The sequence below is a fragment of the Cebus imitator genome, unplaced genomic scaffold, assembly GCF_001604975.1.
Source record: "Cebus imitator isolate Cc_AM_T3 unplaced genomic scaffold, Cebus_imitator-1.0 Scaffold1, whole genome shotgun sequence".
Taxonomy (NCBI): Eukaryota; Metazoa; Chordata; class Mammalia; order Primates; family Cebidae; genus Cebus; species Cebus imitator.
Genome location: NW_016107316.1, coordinates 16,975,327 through 16,998,782, shown reverse-complemented (window position 1 = coordinate 16,998,782; position 23,456 = coordinate 16,975,327). Strand labels below are relative to the sequence as shown.

The window sequence follows — 23,456 nt, the reverse complement described above, 5'->3', positions numbered from 1 at the left end:
TGGCCAGGGTGGTCTCAAACTCCTGACCTCAGGTGATCTGCCTACCTCAGCCTCCCAAAGTGCTGGGATTACAGGCATGAGCCACTGTACCCAGCCTAATTTTATTTTATTGGAGTGAATTGGAATTTAAATAGCCACATGTAGCTGATGGCTACACAGTTCTACAGGCTAGAGCCCTCATTCTTCTCTGTGGCTTACAAGACCCTTGTTTCTGAGCTGACCCTTGCCAGCCCTTCCAGCCTGACCTCATCCCACTCTTTCTTCTCAGCATCCATACTCAGAAGCACTTGGACCACTCACAGTGCCCAGGCAGGTGGCTGCACATGCCACTTCTCCCTGAAGGGCCTCCCTACCCTTTTCACCTTTGTTCTCTCCTCTTTGTCATCTAATTCTTTCTTCTTATCTTAGCTCTGATTCCTCCAGGAAGTGTTCCCTAACACCCTAAAACTATACTATGTGATCTTCTGTGAGCCGCAGCATCTGGTACGTATCATAGTATCGTAGTAGCTGTTTGTTTGATGCCTTTCTAGACTACAAGCTCTTTGAGGGTGTAAACTCCCCAGGCTTTAGCCAAAAACAAATTCTGTCTCTCAAAATCTTCTTGCTGCTGTTTGCCTCTTAATTAGTTCTTTCTCTGCTAGGAAAGGGATTTTCTTTTTCAGTTATTTCAAATAAATCACATAGCACTGCCTGCTTATTCCATTCAGAGCAGAGAAATAAAACAGAAAACTATTATTCCTCTGTTTTATACATATCATGTGTAAATATAAACTACATTGCCTTTCACATCACTATCTAGTAGGAAGTTTAATCGATGACTAGAATTTTATGTACAAGCATTGATTGATCATGGGTCCTTAACCTCATTGAGCTTATTTACTCAGGAGAAAACATAAATGGGGGGGTTGGGAGGGAAGAAAGTGGAAGGATTAGATACGTTTTATTGTTCAATATGATATTTATTTGGTAAAGATTTTGATGCCGGCCAGTTGCGGCGACTCACGCCTGTAATCCCAGCACTTTGGGAGGTCGAGGCAAGTGGATCTGGATCACTTGAGGCCAGAAGTTCGAGACCAACCTGGCCAACATGGCAAAACCCTATCTCAACTAAAAACACAAAAATTAGCTGGGCATTGTGGTGCACACCTGCAGTCCCAGCTACTCAGGAGGCTGAAGCAGGAGAATTACTTGAACCCGGGAGAGGAAGATTGCAGTGAACCAAGACTGCACCACTGCACTTTAGCCTGGGTGACCGAGTGAGTGAAACTCTGTCTCAAAAAGAAAAAAAAAAAGATTTTTCATGCATTTCATGTTGGGAAAGAGGTCATTTGACAAATTTAGATAGATAGCAGCACCACCACTACTTCATCATGACGAGACCCTGCCGGGTAGAGAGGCACAGGAAAGGTGAGAGGTGGGGAGCAGTTCTTAGCCCCCTATCACTCCAGCTCCTTCATTCTGCCCATAACCTGGCTGCGCCAGAGAACCTATAGAGAGCCTGGCATGTCATTGGGCTTATTTGTCTCTCTCACAGGTTTTCATTGGACAGCACTATTTTTTCTCATTAGCTTGTAATACAGTGAGGGCACAGATTATTTTCTTTCCCCTAAACAGAGTTGATTGCATCAAGCCACATCCAATGAGACAGTGAGCTGTTGGAAGGATGCTTTTCCTGTACTTCCTTGCCCTTTGTGTAGGCTATAGTCCTTCGAGGAGAGATAATCCAGTTGGGGAGTGTCCTTACATTCTGTAAATCCATCTCTTCCACTCTAATGCCTGACATTGTGTATTTTTTTTTTTTTTTTTTTTTTTTTTTTTTTTTTTTTGGTTTTTTTTTTTTTTTTTTTTTTTTTTTTAGTGATGGAGAGAAAAGGAACTTAATTTGCTCTGAGAATTATTGATGGTGTGCTGTAGGATCACATGTTAGAGAAGAGTAACATTTCTTGCCCCGTGGATCTGAGAGTCTTAGTCAGGCATTTAGAACCCGGTTAATATGTTTAGTACACATTCGTGCATGTGTTTATACGGATAAACATCAGGCCTCTGTTTATGTTGATGTAACAGGACACAGCTTTACACACTGTGATCCTAAGTTGTTGTCTTCAGGCCAGGCACAGTAGCTCATGCCTGTAATCCCAGCACTTTGGGAGGCCAAGGCAGGTGGATTACCTGAGGTCAGGAGTTCAAGACCAGCCTGGCCAACATGGTGAAACGCTATCTCTACTAAACATACAAAAAATTAGCCGGGTGTGGTAGGTAGTGCCTTTAATCCCAGCTGCTTGGGAAACTGAGGTGGGAGAATTGCCTGAGCCTGGGAGGTGGAGGTTGCAGTGAGCTGAGATTGCACCACTGCATTCCAGCCTGGGCGCAACAGAGACTCAATCTCAAAAAAAAAACAAAAAAAAAACACTTTTTAAAGGAAGACAATAAAATCAAGACACTCAACAATGCAGCGTTTATCATGTCCAGCAGCTAATAAAAAATCATATAAGAATCTGTTCTGAAATGTGCTACTTTCAGTGCTAATCCCTAGTCTGCATCCACTTTCCTAGCATTTCCTTGCTAAAGTCACTGATTATTCCAGGTATTCAGGTTTTCACTGGAATATTTTTTCTGCTGCTTTGGTGGTTCCTACAGATTTCTCCCACTGTGTCAGAACTACTGACATTTCTCCAAACTTCAGGACTTTCCAGAGTCGGAGAATTGTCTTATAATTTACTGTTAGAATCAGCTGGCCTTCCACATTTGTTGTGGAGGACACAGAAATGCTTTTCTTAGCTTCTCACTCAGCACATCTAATGGAGCTTCCATGTGGGATCTTCCTTGAAGCTATTTGGTCTGTTTGAAGTTGTGGAGGCCAGGCTGTGTGAAAGGTGACAGTGGTCTTTTCTTCTCTTAGCCTTACATTTCAGTGGATGATAAAGGGAAACATCAGCTAGATTGATTTTTTTTTTTTTTTTTTTTGAGACAGAGTTTTGCTCTTGTTGCCCAGGCTGGAGTGCAATGGCGTGATCTCGGCTCACCGCAACCTCTGCCTCCTCTGTTTAAGTGATTCTGCTGCCTCAGCCTCCCCAGTAGCTGGGATTTCAAATATACAAAATGTTTTGTATTTTGTAAAAATACAAAATAAAATTTTGTATTTTTAGTAGAGATGACGTTTCTCCATGTTGGTCAGGCTGATCTCGAACTCCTGACCTCAGGTGATCCGCCCACCTTGGCCTCCCAAAGTGCTGGGATTACAGGCGTGAGCCACCACACCCAGCTGGTTTATTTTTATTTTTTAGGTACAGGGTCTTGGTCTGCTGCCCAGGCTGGAGTGCAGTGATACAGACATGGCTCACGGCAGCCTCAAACTCTTGGGCTCAGGCAATTCTCCCACCTCAGCCTCCCAAGTAGCTAGGACCATAGGCATATTGCCACCACACCAGGCTGAATTTTTTTTTCTTTTTTAAATAGAGACAGGGTCTCAATGTGTTACCCAGGCTGGTCTCAAACTCCTGTCCTCAAGTGACCTCCCACCTTGGCCTTCCAAAGTGCCAAGATAGATTGAATTTCAGATTGAAAATGACAAAGACGGGCCGGGCGCGGTGGCTCAAGCCTGTAATCCCAGCACTTTGGGAGGCCGAGGCAGGTGGATCACGAGGTCAGGAGATCAAGACCATCCTGGTCAACATGGTGAAACCCCGTCTCTACTAAAACTACAAAAAATTAGCTGGGCATGGTGGCGCGTGCCTGTAATCCCAGCTACTCAGGAGGCTGAGGCAGGAGAATTGCCTGAACCCAGGAGGCGGAGGTTGCGGTGAGCCGAGATCGCCCCATTGCACTCCAGCCTGGGTAACAAGAGTGAAACTCCGTCTCAAAAAAAAAAAAAAAAAAAAAAAAAAATGACAAAGACTCCTGAACTCCTCTCAGATATTGGCATGGTGCATTGGCACATAAGTAGCTTCAGAGCACTTCCCAGCTACATTGTGTATACACAATGACAGAGGTTGGCAAACCACAGCTTGTAATTTGTGTGTACCTGTAATGCCCTGCCCTTGTGTGTACCATGTGTATACCTTGTGTATACTTGTTTTGTCAATAAAGTTTTATTGGAACATACTTGTTTACATATTGGCTATAGCTGCTTTCCCTACCATGGCAGATTGAGTAGCTGCAACAGAGAGCTTATGGCCTACAAGGCCTAAAATATTTACCCTCGGGCCCTTTGAGAAAAATATGCATTTTACTTTGTCTTGGATTTAGAATAAGGATGTTAAAAATAGATGTAGTTCTGTATACAATTTTGTTTTTTTATTACTTAGAATTTCAGAGCTGATAAAAGGTACTTTATAAGTCAGCATGTTGTGGTCCATTACTGGCTCAACATAGGTAATGAAATAAGATTACAAGGCTGGGCACTAGTGGCTCACACCTCTAATCCCAGCACTTTGTGAGGTCAGGGTGGGAGGATCACTTGAGGCCAGGAGTTCAAGACCAGTATGGGCAACACAGCAAGACCTCATCTCTACAAAAAAAAAAAATTTTTTTTTAGCTATCTGGTCTGATGTAACCCCAACTACTCAGGAGGCTGAAATGCAAGGATTGCTTGAGCCCAGGAGTTGAGGCTGCAGTGAGCTAAGATCACACCACTGCACTCCAGCGTAGGTGACAGAGTGAGACTCTGTCTCAAAAAGAAAAGAAAAGGAAGATTGTATCAAATTCTGTAGACCTTTACATCTTCTTCATTAGTAGTATGGTAACAGTAGTCAAAGGTACAAATGTTGGCCCCTTTGAAATTTAGAATAACAAATACGGAGATGAATCTCTATTCTCTCACTTCAACTTGCCCAAAGACTAATGTGGCTTATTGTGTGAGTTCCCATGAAATTAAAAGAGTATAATATACTTATTCAGAGAGCAGCTGGTAATTAGTAATTGGGAGAAGGACTACCTCCTTCAAGGAAGATAATATTAGTAAATAATTGTCCTGCCAACACTCAACCAGTACATTAGAGGGCACTTGGGCAGACTCTTTGGCACGTCAGCCTTCTTCAGAGATGACTCCCTTAAATGTCTAACACTTTGAAACAATGGTTGCCAGAATTACTCTCATTGTTGGAGTAGAAATAATTTTTAAGAAAAAATTATCTTAAAATCTGTTATAACAACACTTGGTAATATTCCCCAAATTCTGTATTTTCACTTATGCTACATATATAAAAATTGAGGTGCTGTAAGAAAATCCCACTGAACTTGCCAGGTGCAGTGGCTTATGCCTGTAATCCCAACAATTTGGGAGGCCGAGGCAGATGTATCACGAGTTCAAGAAATCGAAAACAACCTGGCTAACATGGTGAAACTTGTCTTTACTAAAAAGACACACACACACACAAAAAATAGCCAGCCATGGTGGCACGCGCCTGTAGTCCCAGCTACTTGGGAGGCTGAGGAAGAAGAATCGCTTGAACCTGGGAGGTGGAGGTTGCAGTGAGCTGAGATTGTGCCACTGCACTCCAGTCTGGGTGTCAGAGCAAGATGAAAGAAAGAAAAAAGAGAGAGAGAGAAGGAAAGAAAGAGAGAGGGAAGGAGGGAAGGAAGGTAAGGAGGGAGGAAGGAAAGGAAGAAAGGAAAGAAGGAAATGAGAGACAAAGAAAGGAAAGGGAAGGAAGGAAGGAAGGAAAGGAAAGAAAGAAAGAAAAGAAAGCAAGCCTGCCTCACTGAACTCTACCTGTCAACTCAACAGAAATTCAATCTGAACTTCTGCCCCAAATTGTGTGTTTCCCAACCAGCTCCCTGGTCACAACCACACTGTAACCGTGCTCTTACACTCACAACCACCTCAGCCCAGCACTCGCCTGGCTGAGGGACTTGAGGAGGAGCTGCCCTGCTTGTCTACATGGTATTTACTCCTGTCCTTCGCTGGTGTCAACTCCATTTCTCTTTGAGAGAAGAAAACAGTGTGGCGGAGACAGTATAAGCTCTGAAGTCACCTAGGCCTGAGTTCAGGGCCTAGCTTTGTTCACTACCTGTTGACAGAGTTGTTGCGTTAACTCTTTATACTTAAGTACTTCTTTCTTTTTGTTTTTCTGTTTGTTTGTTTGTTTGAGATGTGATCTTGCTCTGTCGCCCAGGCTGGAGTGCAGTGGCGCCATCTCGGCTCACTGCAACCTCCGCCTCCCGGGTTCAAGTGATTCTCCTGCCTCAGCCTCCCAAAGTGCTGGGATTACAGGCGTAAGCCACCGCACCAGCCTTAAGTACTTCTCTAGAAGTAACTAATTACTTCATCTTTAGGCTAATTCATTAGTTCAGCAAGTATTTGCTGAGCACCTGATATGCGCAAGGCACTATTTCGGGAGGTGCCTGGTGATTTAGCTGTGTAAAAATAGGTCCCTGTAGCTGCCATTCTAGCAAAGAAGACAGAAAAATATTGTTTTATAATATAATAAACAATAGTAGTAAATGCTGTGCAGGAAAACAGAGAGTGAATGGGTCAGAGAGTTTTAGGTTTTAGACTGGATCATTAGGGTAGGGCCTTCTGGAGAGATGACTTTGATCAGGAATCTGAATGATGTAAGAAGAGAGAGCCATGCCAGCGTCTGAGGGAAGATTGTTCCAGGCAGAGGGAATGGGGAGGATAAAGGTCCATGTTGGAAGGTACTGGGTGTTTTCTGGAATAGCAGAAAGATCAGCATGGCTGAAGCACGGTGAGTAGAGGGACGAGCGTAGAAAACTAGCTGGAGAGGCAGCAAGGGGCCAGATCACGCAGGAGAGAGAGAATTTGAATTTTAAAAAGCATTTTTAATAAGATTTATTGTAGAATAGTTTTAGGCTTAAAGAAGAGTTGCAAAAGTAGTACAGTAAGTTCCCATATACATACCCCTTCCCCTGTTTCTTCTAATATTGCTATCTTATGTTGCCCTGGTAACCGTGTCACAACTAAGAAATCAACACCCATACACTACTGTGAACTAAGTTCCAGCCTTTACTCCTATTTAACTAGATTGTCCACTAATGTCCTTTCTCTGTTCCAGGATGCCACATTTCATTTAGTCATCCTGTCTCCTTGGCCTCTTCTGTTCCGTGACAGTTTCTTAGTCTTTCCCTGTTCTTCGTGACCTTCACAATTTTGAGGAGTACTAGTCAGGTATTTTGCAGAACGTCCTTCATGGTTTTCTCACGATTTGACTGTGATTATGGGTTTAGGGGAAGAACACCACAGAGGTGAGGTGCGCTTCTCATTGCATGGTAGAGGTACCTGCTGTCAGCATGACTTCTCGCTGATGATGTTAACCTTGATCTCCTGTCCAAAGCCGCATTTACAAGGTTTCTCCACTCTTTTCCTACTCTTTTCTTAGGAAGTCCCTAAGCATGGCTCATCCTCAAGGGCAGGGGTGAGGAATTAAGCTCTACCCCCTGGAGAGGGAAATGTCTACACCTTCTATATATCTCCCATTTGTTTATTTAATCATTTATTTATATCAGTGTGGACTCATGGACATTTATTCTATGCTTTGGGTTATAGCCCAATACTGTTTAATACATTATTTATTTCATTGCTCAAATTGTTCCAACTCTGGCTAGTGGGAGCTCTTTCTGCTTGGGTCCTCTGTCTTTTTGACCTGTCACCTTTTGTTTTTTAAGAATTTAACTACGTTGTGGTGTTATCATCTTATATATTCCCTGCCCTAGCCCTAGAATGAGGCATTTTTCTAGGGAGCCCTGGCTCCTTTATTAAGGAATGGTATTAGAAATCAGTGTGTATAGGCTGGGTACGGTGGCTCATGCCTGTAATCCCAACACTTTGGGAGGCCAAGGTGGGCAGATCACCTAAGGTCAGGAGTTTGAGACCAGCCTGGCCAACATGGCGAAACCCCATCTCTACTAAAAATATTTTAAAAATTAGCCAATGTGGTGGTATATGCTTGTAGTCCCAGCTACTCGGGAGACTAAGTCACGAGGATCATTTTAACCTAGGAGGCGGAGGCTGCAGTGAGCCGAGATCAGGCCACTGCTCCCCAGTCCAGCCTGGGTGACAGAGCAAGACTCCATCTCAATTAAAAAAAAAAAGAAAACGAAATCAGTCTGCATATATGCGCATGCTTATAATTCTTTGTCTGTCCATCTGTATCTGCATTAAGCTATACGTTAGTCATGCTGAAGTACCTGACTCTGATCCAGTCCCACAGGGTTTCCTGTGGCTGTCTCCCTTGGTCGTCTGTAACTTCCCTCTCCAGGGGTGAGACCCCCCAGCTCCTATCATCCACCATCCATTGACTTACTTGTTCTGTGCCAGCAGCATGTGTAGCAGTTTCAGAATTATTAGTGAGGACCCTTGATTTATTTTTTAAACAAATTTATTGAGCAATGACTCATACACCATACAATTCATCTGTCCAAAATGCACAATTTGGTGGGTTTTTTTCCATATATATGTATATATATATATGTGTGTGTATATATATATATATATTTTTTTTTTTTTTTTAAATAAAGATGGGGTTTCACCATGTTGGTCAGGCTGGTCATGAACTCCCAACCTCTGGTGATCCACCCGCCTTGGCCTCCAAAGTGCTTGGATTACAGGCGTGAGCCACCACGCCCAGCCAATTTGGTGGTTTTTAGTGTACACACAGAGTTGTGCAGCCACTACTGAAATCAGTTTGAGAACATTTTCATCACCCCAAAACTGACTTATTATTACTTATTAAAAGGCCACTCATTGCAGTGTGGAGAATCAACTGTAGAGTGTATGAGCAGAAGAAGAGAGCACAGTCAAGAGGCTATGGGAGCAGCCCAAGCAAGACCTCGTAAGAAATTTCTCATGAGAAGCCATGGCTCATGCAGTGGAGGTGATGAGAAAATGAAGCCACCAGGACTTGTGGTGGATTGGATGTGTGTTGGGAAAATTGAGAGAAATTTTTTAAACTCCTCTGGTTTTGGCTTGACTCTGCCATTAATTTAAGCTGGTCAGTCTGGGGAGTAACAGGTGAGGATGTGGGGTGGAGAGAATCAAGAGTTCTATTTTGAGCATATTAGACTTGAGATGCTCCTTGGGCAGCCAAGGGGAGGTGTTGAGTAGACCATCAAGGACATGATGCTGGAGCTTGAGGGAGAGGTCAGGGCTGGAGATGTAAAATCATGAGGGATACCATAGTGCGTTTCTTGTGAGATTGTTCTGAGAATAAATATGAGAAGATGTAGAAGAGTATCTGATGGGTCACAGGTACCTTGTTGATAATGACTATTACAACCTATGTGCCAGATGCTTTTTGACATTATTTTATTTAATCTTCCTGACACCCTACAAAATAAATATTATATGAAGTCGATTTTATATTATTATTATGATTTTACAGGTAAGGGGACTAAGCATAAAAAAGTTATTGTCCAAGTGCACACAGCTAGAAAGCATCAGGGTGTGGATTAGAAGCCAAAGCCCATGCTCTCAATTGCTGGACTCTCCTGCCTCCTATTTGGTATATAACTGTAACCATTGGCTCCAGGCTGCTACTCTACACCCAGCCTCAAGACAAGGTCAGGGGCTTGTCCAGCCTCTGACATCACGAGATATTACCACCATTTCTTGGAGAGCAGTTCTCATGCTGGAATGCAGCTAGAGCACCTGCAAACTTGTTCCAAATGCAGATTCCCAGGCTGTGTTCCCAGATTATTTCAGTAGAAGCCTGGGAGTTCCAAAGGAAGTAGTCAGGGGAAAAGTATTTTTAGCAATGCTGCTTTAGAAGCATTTCTTTAGGTAGGCCGGTCCCATTCAAGACCCTTTGTCGTCAGCTCTGGTCATCATTAGCATTGACTTAGATCTAGGGGGTGCCTTGAGGGATGTGCTGATCAAGGTGCCTGACAGAGTGTTCATTTCGTTGTCACTCCTCATTGTAACTCTGTGGTCATTGTACTGACCTTTGCTTTTGGTGATCTCCCTGACTGGATAAAATTGTATTGTGTCCTCTCAGAGGAGGACAAAGTCCCGCTCATCAAAACACTTACTGATTTGCAAGTTTGCAGTTACTGGTGTCATTTATTTTCCTACTAAAGTGTTCTTAGCACCATCAGGGCAGCAGCCATGTCTGAGTTTTGTTTACTGTGGTGCCTTCATCACTGGACCCCTAGTAGTGCTCCATACATTGTTTCAAATGCCCAATTTCCATCAGTAATACCGTTAGAACTATTGGATATTGCCGGGCGCGGTGGCTCACGCCTGTAATCCCAGCACTTTGGGAGGCCGAGGCGGGTGGATCACGAGGTCAAGAGATCGAGACCATCCTGGTCAACATGGTGAAACCCCGTCTCTACTAAAAATACAAAAAATTAGCTGGGCATGGTGGCGTGTGCCTGTAATCCCAGCTACTCAGGAGGCTGAGGCAGGAGAATTGCCTGAACCCAGGAGGCGGAGGTTGCGGTGAGCCGAGATCGCCCCATTGCACTCCAGCCTGGGTAACAAGAGCGAAACTCCATCTCAAAAAAAAAAAAAAAAACTATTGGATATTTAGGCATGAAAAATCACCTCCTTTTATGGATTGAATTGACATTTGACAGTTTAGGAATTCTTGTTTTTATGTGAAAAAAATCTGAATTGTATACTATTGACTCTGCTTTGGAACAAATTTCTAAAACAAAACTTGTTTGTTAGTTGGGGGTTATATATATGTTGCATAATTATGTATATATGTATATTTATATTTTATCAGAAAGGAAAGAGTTTAAATTTTCTTAATCTGGTAAAATAGGTACAACTTTGGGGGTAGAACCACATTACACCCCACACCCCAAACAAAATTATCAGAAAATTCATGGTCACTTAACTTCCTTATCTAACTACTAAGAATGCTTTTCATTGTGGTCTACATCTCTAATTATCTGACAAACAATACTGGTTCTCAATAGAAGTCCTCCTATAGGCTGGGTGTGGCTGCTCACGCCTGTAACCCTAGCACTTTGGAAGGCCAAGGCAGGTGGATCACCTGAGGTCAGGAGTTTGAGACCAGCCTGGCCAACATGGTGAAGCCCTGTCTCTACTAAAAATACAAAAATTAGCCAGGCATGGTGGCACATGCCTGTAATCCCAGCTACTCAGGAGGCTGAGGCAGGAGAATCACTTGAACCCAGGAGGCAGAGATTGTAGTGAGCCAAGATTATGCCACTGCACTCCAGCCTGGGCAACACAGCAAGACCCCGTCTCAAAAAATATATATATATATTTTCTTGGCCTCAGTCCTCTTCTAGGTACCCTCCATATCTCTTCTTCCCATTTCAGAAAACCTTTAAAGGGTTATCTGTAGAAGGAAACTTCAATTTCTCTTCTGCCATATCCTTTCAAACACACCCAGCCAGACTTTCACCTCCTGTTACTTTGCCAAAACTATGTCAAGGAAACTGGTGACTTCTCTATATCACAGAATACAGTGGTCAGTTTTTAGTACTTAACCCTACTTGATCGTCAGTAGCATTTGACATAGATGATCTCTCCTTTCTACTTGAAGCGCTTGTTGCATGTGGCCTCCAGATACCACACTCTTAGTTTTTCTCATTTCTTCTTGGCCTCCTTTGCAAGTTTTTCCACACTCCTTTGAAATCTGAATGGTAGGACAGGGCCACTTCTCTTTTCTGTCTTCACTCACTAGTAGGAGGCGATTGTAGCCAGACTCATACTTTTTTTCTTTCCAAGACGAAGCCTCACTCTGTCACCCAGGCTGGAGTGCAGTGGTGTGGTCTTGGCTCACTACAACCTCTGCCTCCTGGTTTCAAGTGACTATCCCGCCTCAGCCTCCCGAGTAGCTGGGATTACAGGTGCATGCCACCATGCCCAGCTAATTTTTTTTTGCATTTTTAGGTAGAGACAGGGTTTCACCATATTAGCCAGGCTGGTCTCGATCTCCTGACCTCATGATCCGCCCACCTTGGACTCCCAAAGTGCTGGGATTACAGGTGTGAGTCACCGCACCTGGCCAACTCAAACTTTTTATAACACTGGTAATATTGGTGACTTCTAAATGTATTTTTCTGGGCCACACCTTTTCCCTGAGCCCTTACCTCATATATCCACTTCCTAATCAGTACCTTCACTTGGATATTTAATACAAATCTCATAATTAGCATGTTGCAAACTGAGTTCTCTCTTATCCCCCACCGGACCTGCTTCTTCCTTAGCCTTCCCCATCTCAGTTCATGACAATCCCATTTTCCCAGTTGCTCAGTCAGAACTCTTGATTCCTTCATTCTCTTACATCCATCTCCACTTCCCAAGTATGAGGTCAGCTGTATACAAAAACACCATGGAAATGTGTTCAAGATTCTGCTATTTTTTACGACCTCTGTTAACACTGTTTTCCTAGCCCACTCTTAATTCTCACCTGGAAGATTGCAGTAGTCTTCTAATTGACTGTATCTTCCCCTGTTCTCTAGCAGTTTACTTTCTAGAGAGGAAATATCTTTTTATTTTTTTAGAAATGGGGGTCTTGCTATGTTGCCCAAGCTGGCCTCTAACTCCTGCGCTCAAGTGATTCTCCAACATTGGCCTCCCAAAGTGCTGGAATTATAGGGATGAGCCACCACATCTGGCCTAATGATCTTATTAAAACATAAATAATATCAGGGCCGGGTACAGTGGTTCACGCCTGTAATATCAGCACTTTGGGAGGCCTAGATGGGCAGATCACTTGAGGTCAGGAATTCAAGACCATCCTGGCCAGCATGGCGAAACCCTGTCTTTATTAAAAAATAAGAAAATTAGCTAGGCATGGTGGTGCATGCCTGTAATCCCAGTTACTCAGGAGGCTGAGACAGGAGAATTGCTTGAACCCAGGAGGTGGAGGTTGCGATGAGCCGAGGTCGCGCCATTGCACTCCAGCCTGGGCGACAGAGCGAGACTCCATCTCAAAAAATAAAATAAAATAAATAAAATCGGGCATCTCAGCACGGTTGTAGTGTTCGCTGCTGCTCTCCGAGCTTCGCAATGCCACCCAAGGACGACAAGAAGAAAAAAGACGCCGGAAAGTTGGCCAAGAAAGACAAAGACCCAGTGAACAAATCTGGGGGCAAGGCCAAAAAGAAGAAGTGGTCCAAAGGCAAAGTTCGGGACAAGCTCAGTAACTTAGTCTTGTCTGACAAAGCTACCTATGACAAACGCTGTAAGGAAGTTCCCAACTATAAACTTATAACTCCAGCTGTGGTCTCTGAGAGACTAAAGATTCGAGGCTCCCTTGCCAGGGCAGCCCTTCAGGAGCTCCTTAGCAAAGGACTTATCAAACTGGTTTCAAAGTACAGAGCTCAAGTAATTTACACCAGAAATACCAAGGGTGGAGATGCTCCAGCTGCTGGTGAAGACGCATGAATAGGTCCAACCAACTGTACATTTGGAAAAATAAAACTTTATTAAATAAGTAAATAAATAAATAAAATCATATGTCACCTCTTTTTTAAAGCCTTCCAGTAGCTTCTCATAACAGAGTAAATGCTGAAATACTTACAATGGCCTACAAGAGAGTTGAAAGGGATAATGTCTGAAATGAAGAATTCTAGGGATGAACTTAACAGTAGATCAGAAATTGCAGAAGAAAAGTTCACTGAACTTAAAAACATGGCAATACAAATTACCCAGAATGGAGCACAGAGGAAAATGACTGGAAATGAACTGAGCCTCTGGAGCCTGTGGGATAATGACAAGTGGTCTAACAGAGGAGAGGGAGAAAAAATACTTAAGAAACATTTTTTCCCAACTTTTCAAAGAAATTTTCACAAATTTGTTAAAAACTATAAATCTACAAATGCTATCAATGCAACAAACTGTATGCCAGGATAAACAAAGAGAAAACTGTACTAGGGCACATCAGAATCAAATTGCTGAAAATCAGTGATGAAGAAAACATTTAAAAAGCAGCTAGAGAAGAAAAGAAGTGGCGGGGGGGCATATTACATCCCTGAGCCCAGGAGTTCGAGACCAGCCTGGGCAACAAAGTGAGACCCCCGTCTCTACAAAAGATTTGAAAATTAGCTGGGTGTGGTGGTACACACCTGTGGTCCCTGCTACTCTGGAGACTGAGGCTAGAGGATCACTTGAGCCCAGGAGGTCGAGGCTGCAGTGATCCATGATTGCACCACGGCACTCCAGCCTGGGTGACACAGCAAGACCCTGCCTAAAAAAAAGACATGTTACTTACAAGGAAACAAAGATTAGAACAGCTGTTGACTTCTCATTAACCCTTTTCTTGTTCAGAAAAAAAGTCCAACTCACTGCCATTGCTCCTTTAATTTTACGTCAACACGCTGTTGGAGGCTGAAGCAAAGTGACTGATTTTCAATATGAAAATAAAATATAAGAACTGTTCTTGGAGTTATTTCTAAACAGAACTAACATCAGAATCATCTGAATCATCAGAATCATCTATTTTGGAAAAATTGGATTCATTAAATGAATCTTCAGCCAACTGTTCAAGAATGATGTTATTAATAATTAACATCAGCTGGGCGTGGTGGCTCATGCCTGTAACCCCAGCACTTTGGGAGGCTGAGGTGGGAGGATCACGAGGTCAAAAGATCAAGACCATCCTTGGCCAACACAGTGAAACTCCGTCTCTACTAAAAATATAAAAAATTAGCTGGGCATGGTGGCGCACACCTGTAGTCCCAGCTACTTGGGAGGATGAGGCAGGAGGATTACTTGAACCTGGGGGAGGTGGAGGTTGCAGTGAGCTGAGATCGCACCACTGCACTCCAGCCTGGCAATGGAGTGAGACTCTGTCTCAAAAATAATAATAATAATAATAATAATAAAATAATAAAATAATGTACAGGAATGCTATGCTTTCTAAGCTTTGGCATTTTCAGCAATCAAGAGTTACTGCATTTTATAAATGGAAATACCACTGCTAAAAATAGAATGCTGTAAATAGAACGATGTCTTTTGTTTCCAAAGTCAACGTACTAGAGTGTTAAGAGAATAATAATAAAAACGAGATGTTTCATGGCAAAGTTACCTCGGGGTAAATGCTGTATCCTCAAGCACTGCCAGCAAGTATTCTCAGGGCAAACGGGAAAAGGGTTGAAAGACACACAAGTCAGAAGAAAATGAAATGGTACCTTGAAAGCACTGAGAGGACTTATTTTTTTTTCCTAAAATATACAGATTTTCTAGCTTTGTCCACTGAGAAGGCCTAGAATTAGTGAGCCTAGAAAAGTGAGCATGCTGGCATTCTGACTGTGGTCTCTAAATACTCTTTGCCAGTAAATAGAATCAGAGATCCTTAGAAGGATGGTTCATTCCAAGTCTGGGACAGGAAATATACCAAACAAAACTAGGCAGCCAGGCACAGTGGCTCACACCCGTAATCTCAGCACTTTGGGAGACTAAGGTGGGCAGATCACCTGAGGTCAGGAGTCCGAGACCAGCCTGGCCAACATGGTGAAACCCCATCTCTACTAAAAATGCAAAAATTAGCTGGTGTTATGTACCTGTAATCCCAGCTACAGGAGGCTGAGATAGAAGAATCACTTTTCATGGTAGCTTTGCCATGAAACCCAGGAGTGGAAGGTTGCAGTGAGCTGAGATCATGCCATTGCACTCCAGCCTGGGAGGCAGAACAAGACTCCATCTCAAAGCAAAACAGAACAAAACAAACAAAAGCAGAAATGTATCAGTCAAATACAAACATAAAAGAAACCTACCAGCCAAATACAAAGTGGGGACTTTGTTTGGATCTTGACTTTAACCGTAAAAGGACATTTTTTAAGATACGAAGAAATTGGCAGATGGACTAAGGTACTAAAATCTTTTTGTCTATGTTTTTAGGTGTGATAATGGTGTTAGGTTGTATGAAACGTTTTTACTGTCCGATAGATATACAGACTGAAGTATCCCCAGGTGAAGTAATTGCCTGGGGTTTGCTTTTAGCCACGCATCCCTGCACAAACAGTTGGAGGAATAAAAATTAGATTAAATAACACTGACAAAATGTTGATATTCATTCAAGTTTTGCAATGGATACCTGAGAGGTAGTCATTAGATTATTTTATGAAAGTTTTAATATTTCTGCAGTAAAAAGTTAAAAGACCATGTGCTTAAGGACCTCACTCAGAATATATAGTGTTGCCTTGCAATTTAGGTGCAGTTCTAATGAGTTTGGGAAGGTGCCAGTTTTGTTTTTTGTTTTTTGTTTTTTTGAGATGGAGTTCCGCTCTGTCACCAGGCTAGAGTGCAATGGCATGATCTCGGCTCATTGTAACCTCTGCCTCCCAGTTTCGAGTGATTCTCCTGCCTCAGCCTCCGGAGAAGCTGGGATTACAGGCATGCACCACCACACCCAGCTAATTTTTGTATTTTTAGTAGAGATGGGGTTTCACCATGTTGGCCAGAATGGTCTCAATCTCTTGACCTCATGATCCACCCACCCTGACCTCCCAAAGTGTTGGGATTACAGGTGTGAGCCACCGCACCTGGCCAAGTACCAGTTTTATGGGAGAAGTAGACTGATGCTAAAGTCAGCATCCTTAGAGAAATAAAAATGTTTTACTGATAACATGAAGTAACACTGAAAATTCTTAAGTGTACACAAAAGCCTATAAAAGCATAGCACTAGGGGGTCACGTAGTAGATTCGCTGGGCTTCAGTTGTCTTGCCAGAGGGCATCCTCTAAAAAGTGCGTCCATCACAGAGAGCAGCACCTGGACAAAAGTTGTACACGCAGCTCCTCTGCTGACTCAACAAGTCCTTCACAAGGGCTGTCGTGTCAGTGGGCCAGAGCCACTTCTGAAGGACTGCTTTTGTTCAGAGGATTTGAGAGACGGATTCCTGAGGATCTAACACCATATTCCATTTTGCATTGTGATTTTTTTTATTGTTTTCCTTATTATGATTTATTACTTTTAAAATTTTTCTTTGAAGTTTGCTCATTTTAATCCATGTTCACTTCTCCCTCTGTATGTGTTTGTGTTACGCTTGCTGTCTTTGCCTCCGTTGTTCCTAGGTTACAGTATAGCCAGGATATACCCAGTCACTTGGCCGATGAGCATGCGCTGATAGCCTCCTATGTGGCCCGTCTGCAGCACTGTGCACGGTTAGTGGTGGTGCAGCAGCAGCAGTGGGCAGCCAGGGGTGATCAGAGGGAGGGAGAGCTTTGCTACCTGGAGTTGTCAGCTGGAAAAAAGGCTGTGCATGGAGGGTTTTTCTTAGCAGCAACCAGCTATGCTTGGCAGAATTAAAATAATTGCTAAGCATTAGCTTCTGCAAGAGAGGGAGCCTTGCCAAGGCTGGGCACTTACCTAAACACGGAGTCAGACCTTCTCCTTTAAATTGGGGGTTCACTTCCTTCAGCTTACACTTGAAAGAATATATAAATCTATGAGAGATCGACATTTCCAAAGATGCAGTATTCACAGAGGTATCTGAGGCAGCCTCTTCCTGTTCATTCTTACCTAACTAATCTTTCCATTGACATTCAAAGTTTAGAGTTGGTCAACCCACAGATATCCCACTTTGTCTTATCTGGGGGCTTTGATACTGTCACCCTATTACATCTTTGCCATTCTTTATCTGTTAGCAGGAATCTGTCATTGTTGATTATTTAAACCTGTGATTCCCAACAATGGTATGGGATCACTGTCACCTGAGGGTCTTTTTTCCAAATTATGTAGACTCTCTCATATTATAATACTTATATGTGTTATAATAGCTCCACGTTCCCCTAACCCTGAAAACTACCATGGCAGTGACTCTCTGTTAATAAGAGAATGTGTCTGATTCTTCAGTGGTTTGGGATGGAAAAACATGTGATAACTGCTAACTATAGCAAAGTTAATCCTTTTTTAAAAAGATTTAATACAAAACAATAAAGTATTACATTCAGGTAGGTCCAAAGTCTCCTGCCCACTCCATACCCACACCCACCACCATTCTTCAATTAGGATGACAGGTAAAATTTAAATAATCTAAAACCATCCTTCCCCTACATAACAGCAAAGAGGAGTCACGATGCCAAACAACTTGGAAAGCCATGCTTTTAGATTCTTGATCTTAAAGAGAAAAGCATATTTTATAACCTATATACATAACAGGGGCTGAAGCTTTATATTTTGATCTTAGTTTGGCTTACAGCATGCCATGGCTTCTTGGGAAGGTCATCTGACCTTGCTGCTACTCCCCCTAATAAGTTAATAGTTGGGAAATATACATATGAAAAAGACTGTTTTAATATTATACTTTATATCATTTCCCATAGTTTTCCTACTATGACTAAATAGCATAATTATTCTGGGGTATGTACATATCTCTAAAGCTTGGAGAAGTAGGGTTTTCTAACCTTCTAAGTATGTTTAATAGGCTTACCCTCTAAGAGGGAAGGAAGGGCCTGATCATTGTGTGCACAGCATCACAGAGTGTCTCCTCATCCAACAGATGATTTCTCTACACACCGTCCCAGCCTCTTGATCTCTAGGAATCAAGTTGTTTCACCCTAGGCAAGACAAATTATTTATTATCAGTAAAGGCAGTTGTCCAGAGTAAGCAGAAGTTTCCACGGTAAAAATAGCAGCAGAATGTTTGACAGACACTGTTACCTAGTAATTTAGCCCAGTTAGATTTATGGTAAGTTTAGCTGAGGCCCTCAAGTCTCACCTTGGCTCCCTGGGCAAAAATTGGTGGCCAGTAGCCCCAGGAGAACATGAGTGGGTGAGTACTGCATGACTTCCTGATTTATAATCTAAGGAACTGAGCTCCATACTTCCTCCAAGAAGTCAGAACCTTCCTGGCTCACTAATTCTGAAAATGAAAGTCAATTCAATCAGAAGAATAAGGATCCTTTCTAACTGCCCTCAAATAATTTCCATTGACCTTAAACCTCTCATCAACACAAGCCTCTAGTTTCTGGCTAGAAAACATAGCCAGTTAAAGCAGCCCTGTCATCCACACTCATGTATAAGTGACAAATAGGATCAACCTTCCTAAGGAGATGGAATGGGATTAAGAAAAAGGAGCTCTTTTGCACAGAAGAACCTATTGTGCCCATTGCCAGACAACAGAGGTCAGCCACTTTAGGTCCCGCTTCTTAGGCTACCAGTCCCTCCATAATAGTATCCACTTGTATTGTTAAGCATTCATTTTTACTATTTTTCATTTAAAAGATAGTGTTCTTATTTCAGACAGATACATTTAAAGCACAAATATTATAGTTTATCTCTCACCTTGGGCCCTTGACCCTAAAATATTAAAGCCAACTGACAGTAGTCTGTTCTTATTACAAGATCATTTCTGAGAGGATGATTATATATCCTGGAGATGGACATTTGCATGCCTAAAATTATAAAGTGTTGACAGACATCATAGGCAGAATACTTGAAGCACTTAAAAGAAAATCCTAGAAGAATAAGTTAAGCTTAAAGACTTAGCCAAAGAAATAGAAAGATTAAAAAAAAAAAAAACTGGAAACAATATAGTCGATTCTACACATGAAAAGATCAGACAGATCTTTATTGATTTAGCCACACCCTTCCCAGATTCCTCTCAGTAATTATAACAAGCTATAATGAATATTGAACTCATGTCTTTAAATTTTTGTATATTACTTCTCATACTGCTAAATTCTGATAAAGGGTTTTTGGAAACCCAAGAACGTGGGGCCAAAGTACAGGTAAGCCCCAGCAGTCATCTCTGGTCATTTAGTCAACATCATCACTGTCGCCTTACGGCATCTGACAGTCTTAAACAGAGAATTATATAGCCACAATCCCTATTAATCTAGGACTGTCTTGATAAGGATAAATAACATTTGGTATACTAAATTAACGAAGTCATGTATTTCAGAATCAGTTAGAAGTTCCATGTCAGCATCCCATATACAGAGCCAGCCTATTACTCAAGAACCCTTCCTTCATCCAGATACCACACTATCTGATAGCCTGTCTGAATGGGTCCTTACATTTTTAGGGTGTTGGTACTCTTGTTAAAGAGTAGTGCATTAAACTAATTAATTCCAAGACGGGGCTATCGATGTAGAATGAACATAGTAAAGGAAGAGAAAGGGGCACGAAAGGGGAGTGTTTGATGCCATGGAATCTTTTCCAGCTTTACAATGTGTTTGGCCTGCCCTGGCAAGGCCAAACTTTTGCTTAGCCAGTGTTAAGTATATTTTTTCTCAGCCCTCTCTTTTTCATGATGCTTTAGTTTTCTCTTGGTCTTTTTGAATTTGAGATCTAGGTCCAAAAAGTCATCAGTTTTTCAAAACATTTGGTTAGAAATCCGTGTCTCAGACTCTGTGGGTGCCCTGTCTTTTCATAGCCCTTGCATTCAAAATGAAGTGGCCCTTTGATGGTAGGGGAGCAGAGGGGATGTGCTGCTAATGAGGAATGACAAATGTGGCATCATCATTTCTCTAAATCCCCTTTTTTCTCATAACACCGTTAGTACCTATGACCCAGGCCTCTAGTTCTTTCGTTACCATTCTTTTATGAGCTTTTCTTCCCTCTGTTCTTTCTAAGAATGGAACAAGAATAAGGGATGTTTGATAGACACCTGTTGCATTTTTATTCCTTGGCAGTGTTCTGGAAAGTCCTAGCCGACTGGATGAGGAACACCGGCTTATAGCTCGCTATGCTGCCCGGCTGGCTGCGGAAGCAGGAAATGTGGTAAGTTAATGGAGGATCCCAGGAGAGTAGCAGAAATTAGCATTACTTTAGTATACGAATGGGAAGGAAATAGTAAACATGAAATTTAGGAGAACAGGTACCTCTGGGACAAAAGGAAGGGGGAGTGTCTTTAGGGTAGAGACTGAAAGGGACTTTAATTTCATCAAAATGTTCTCTATTTAAACAATGAATCAAGAAAAGAAAATCAAAGAGCCAGAATTTTATTCTTTAAGAGATCAATAAAATTAATAAACCCAGCAATACTCATCAAGTAAAAAAGAGAAAACATTAATTACTAATATCAGGAATGAAAAAAGAGATATTGCTGTAGATCCCGTAGACATTAAAAGAATGATAAGGGAATATTATGAACAACTTTTTCCCAGTAAGTTTGACAACCTAGATAAAATAGATGAGTTCCTTGAAATACACAAATTAATAAAACTGACATAGGAACAAATTAAAAAATGAAATATTCCTATGTTGGTTAAAAAAGTTGAGTTCTTAATTAACTTTCCACAAAGAAAACCCCAAGCTTGGCCAGGCGCAGTGGTTCACACCTGTAATCTCAGCACTTTGGGAGGCCAAGACAGGCAGATCCCTTGAGGTCAGGAGTTCAGAATCAGCCTGGCCAACATGGTGAAACCCTGTCTGTGCTAAAAATACAAAAATTAGCCAGGCGTGGTGGCGCCCACATGTAATCCCAGCTACTTGGGTGGCTGAGGCATGAGAATCACTTGAACCCAGGAAGCAAAGTTTGCAGCAAGCCGAAATTGCACCACTGTACTCCAGCCTGGTTGACAAAGCGAGACCCAGTCTCAAACAAACAAACAAACAAAAACCAATCTCAGATGGTTTAACTGTTCAATACTATCATATACTTAAGGAAGAAATAATGTCAATTTGATGCAAACTCTTTCAGAAAATAGAGCAAGAAGGAACACTTTATAAGTCATTGTATGAGGCCACTATAACCTGATACAAAACAATACAAGGGCATTACAGGCAAAGAAAATTGCTGGCCAAATTCTCTCATGAACTAGATGCAAAAGTCCTTAATAAAATATTAGCAAATTGAATCTAGCAATATGTAAAAAGGATGACACTCCATGATCAAGTGAGATTTATCCTAGAAATGCAAATGTATTTAATACATAAAAATCAATGTAATTCATCACATTAACAGTTAAAAGATACAAATTATAAGATCATTCAGTAGATGTAGAAAAAAGCATGTGACAAAATACAGCACTCATTTATAAAACTTTTCCATATGCTAAGAGCAGAAGGAAACTTCCTTACCCTGATAAAGACTACCTACAAAACCTACAGTTAAGATCACACTTACAGCTTAAATTTTGAAACATCTTCCCCTAATACTAGGAACAATTCAGAGGTAACCACTTTTGCTACCCCTATTCTAAATTATACTAGAGGACCTAATTAATGCAACATGACAAGAAGAAAGGGGCATAAATATTAGAAAGGCAAAAGTAAAGCAGTCTTTATTTGCAAATGTCGTTATTGTGCATATGAAGTCCTACGAAATCTTAAAAAACAGTAGGAGAACAGATAAGTAAATTTTATAGTATTGCTGTGAGATATAAAGTGTATATCCCAGCACCTTGGAAGCTAAAGTGGGCAGACCACTTGAGCTCAGGAGTTTGAGACCACCTTTTGGCGAAACTCCATCTCTACAAAAAATACAAAAATTAACTGGGCATGGTGGTGTGCACCTGTAGTCCCAGCTGCTGGGAAGGCTGAGATGGGAAGATCGGTTGAACCCGGGGAGGTCAAGGCTGCAGTGAGCCGACATCATGCCATTCCACTCTAGCCTGGCGACAGAGTAAGACTCCATCTCAAACAAACAAACAACAAAAAAAAAACTATTTACTATAGCATTAAAAACACCAAGTATTTATGGATAAATTTAATGAAAGATGTTCAAGACTGAAAACTGTAAAACATTGCTAAGAGAAATTAAAGAAAACCTAAATAAATGAAGACGTGCCATATTTATAGATTAAAAAGTCTAATATTGTTAGGATGGTAGATTTTCCTAAATTAATCTATATATTTAATATCAATTCAAGTCTTAACAGCGTTGTTTATAGAAATTAGTAAACTGTTTTTAAAATGTATTTGGAGAACCAAAGAACCTAGAATAACCATAGCAGTCTTGAAAAAGAACATCAAAGTTGGCAGACTTAATCCTACTTGACATCAAGACTTACTATAAAGCTATAGTAATCAAGAAAGTAAGATATTGGCAGAAGGATGAACAAATAAAGAACAGAATAGAGTTTCCATAAAAGACACTCATGTGTAAGGTCAAATGACTTTTAACAAAGGTAAGAAGCAAATCAGTCAGAAAAGGAAACTCTTTCTATTTTAACAAATGCTGTTGGAACAACTGGATATCTCTGTAGGGAAAAAAAAGAATCTCAACCCCTGCCTCACACCATACAAAGAAATCATTTTGAAATGTATCATAAACTTAAACATAAAAGCCAAAACCATAAAGCTACTAAAAGAAAGCATAGGAGAATACCTTCATTCTCTCATGAAGAAGAATGAAAATGTATTAGTTTATAGGGATCACAAACGATTTTAAAAGTTGATAAATTGGACCCTATCAAATGTAAAATCTTTTGCTCATTAGAAGATACTTTTAAAAAATAGACAAACTGGCTGGACGTGGTGGCTCAGGCCTGTAATCCCAGCACTTTGGGAGGCTGAGACAGGAGAATTGCATGAACCCAGGAGGCGGAGGTTGCAGTGAGCCAAGATTGTGCCACTGCACTCCAGCCTGGCACCTGGCGACAGAGCAAGACTCTGTCTTAAAAAAA

The 23,456-nt window shown here is 41.6% G+C and overlaps 2 protein-coding genes across 21 annotated transcripts in view; both read left to right on the top strand.

Annotated features, from left to right (window-relative positions):
• DTNB (dystrobrevin beta) overlaps positions 1-23,456 on the top strand; it is a 310,883-nt gene that overhangs the window by 214,912 nt on the left and 72,515 nt on the right. For 13 of the 20 annotated variants that reach the window (XM_017527170.2, XM_017527155.2, XM_017527133.2 and 10 more), the window contains exons 11-12: positions 16,956-17,045; positions 20,520-20,607. In XM_017527170.2, coding sequence (XP_017382659.1) covers positions 16,956-17,045; positions 20,520-20,607 — 178 coding nt within the window. The remainder of the gene's footprint in view (positions 1-16,955; positions 17,046-20,519; positions 20,608-23,456) is intronic. The other 7 variants (XM_017527229.2, XM_017527220.2, XM_037737881.1 and 4 more) reach the window with 1 other exon arrangement.
• LOC108303456 (40S ribosomal protein S25-like) lies at positions 12,919-13,374 on the top strand. Its single transcript, XM_037737894.1, has one exon. The coding sequence runs from the start codon at positions 12,950-12,952 to the stop codon at positions 13,325-13,327; it is 378 nt and encodes a 125-aa protein (XP_037593822.1). The 5' UTR covers positions 12,919-12,949; the 3' UTR covers positions 13,328-13,374.

What these genes read in the sequence shown, in the direction of transcription:
- LOC108303456 (XM_037737894.1), top strand. Translation starts at nt 12,950, where the DNA reads ATGCCACCCAAGGACGACAAGAAGAAAAAAGACGCCGGAAAGTTGGCC.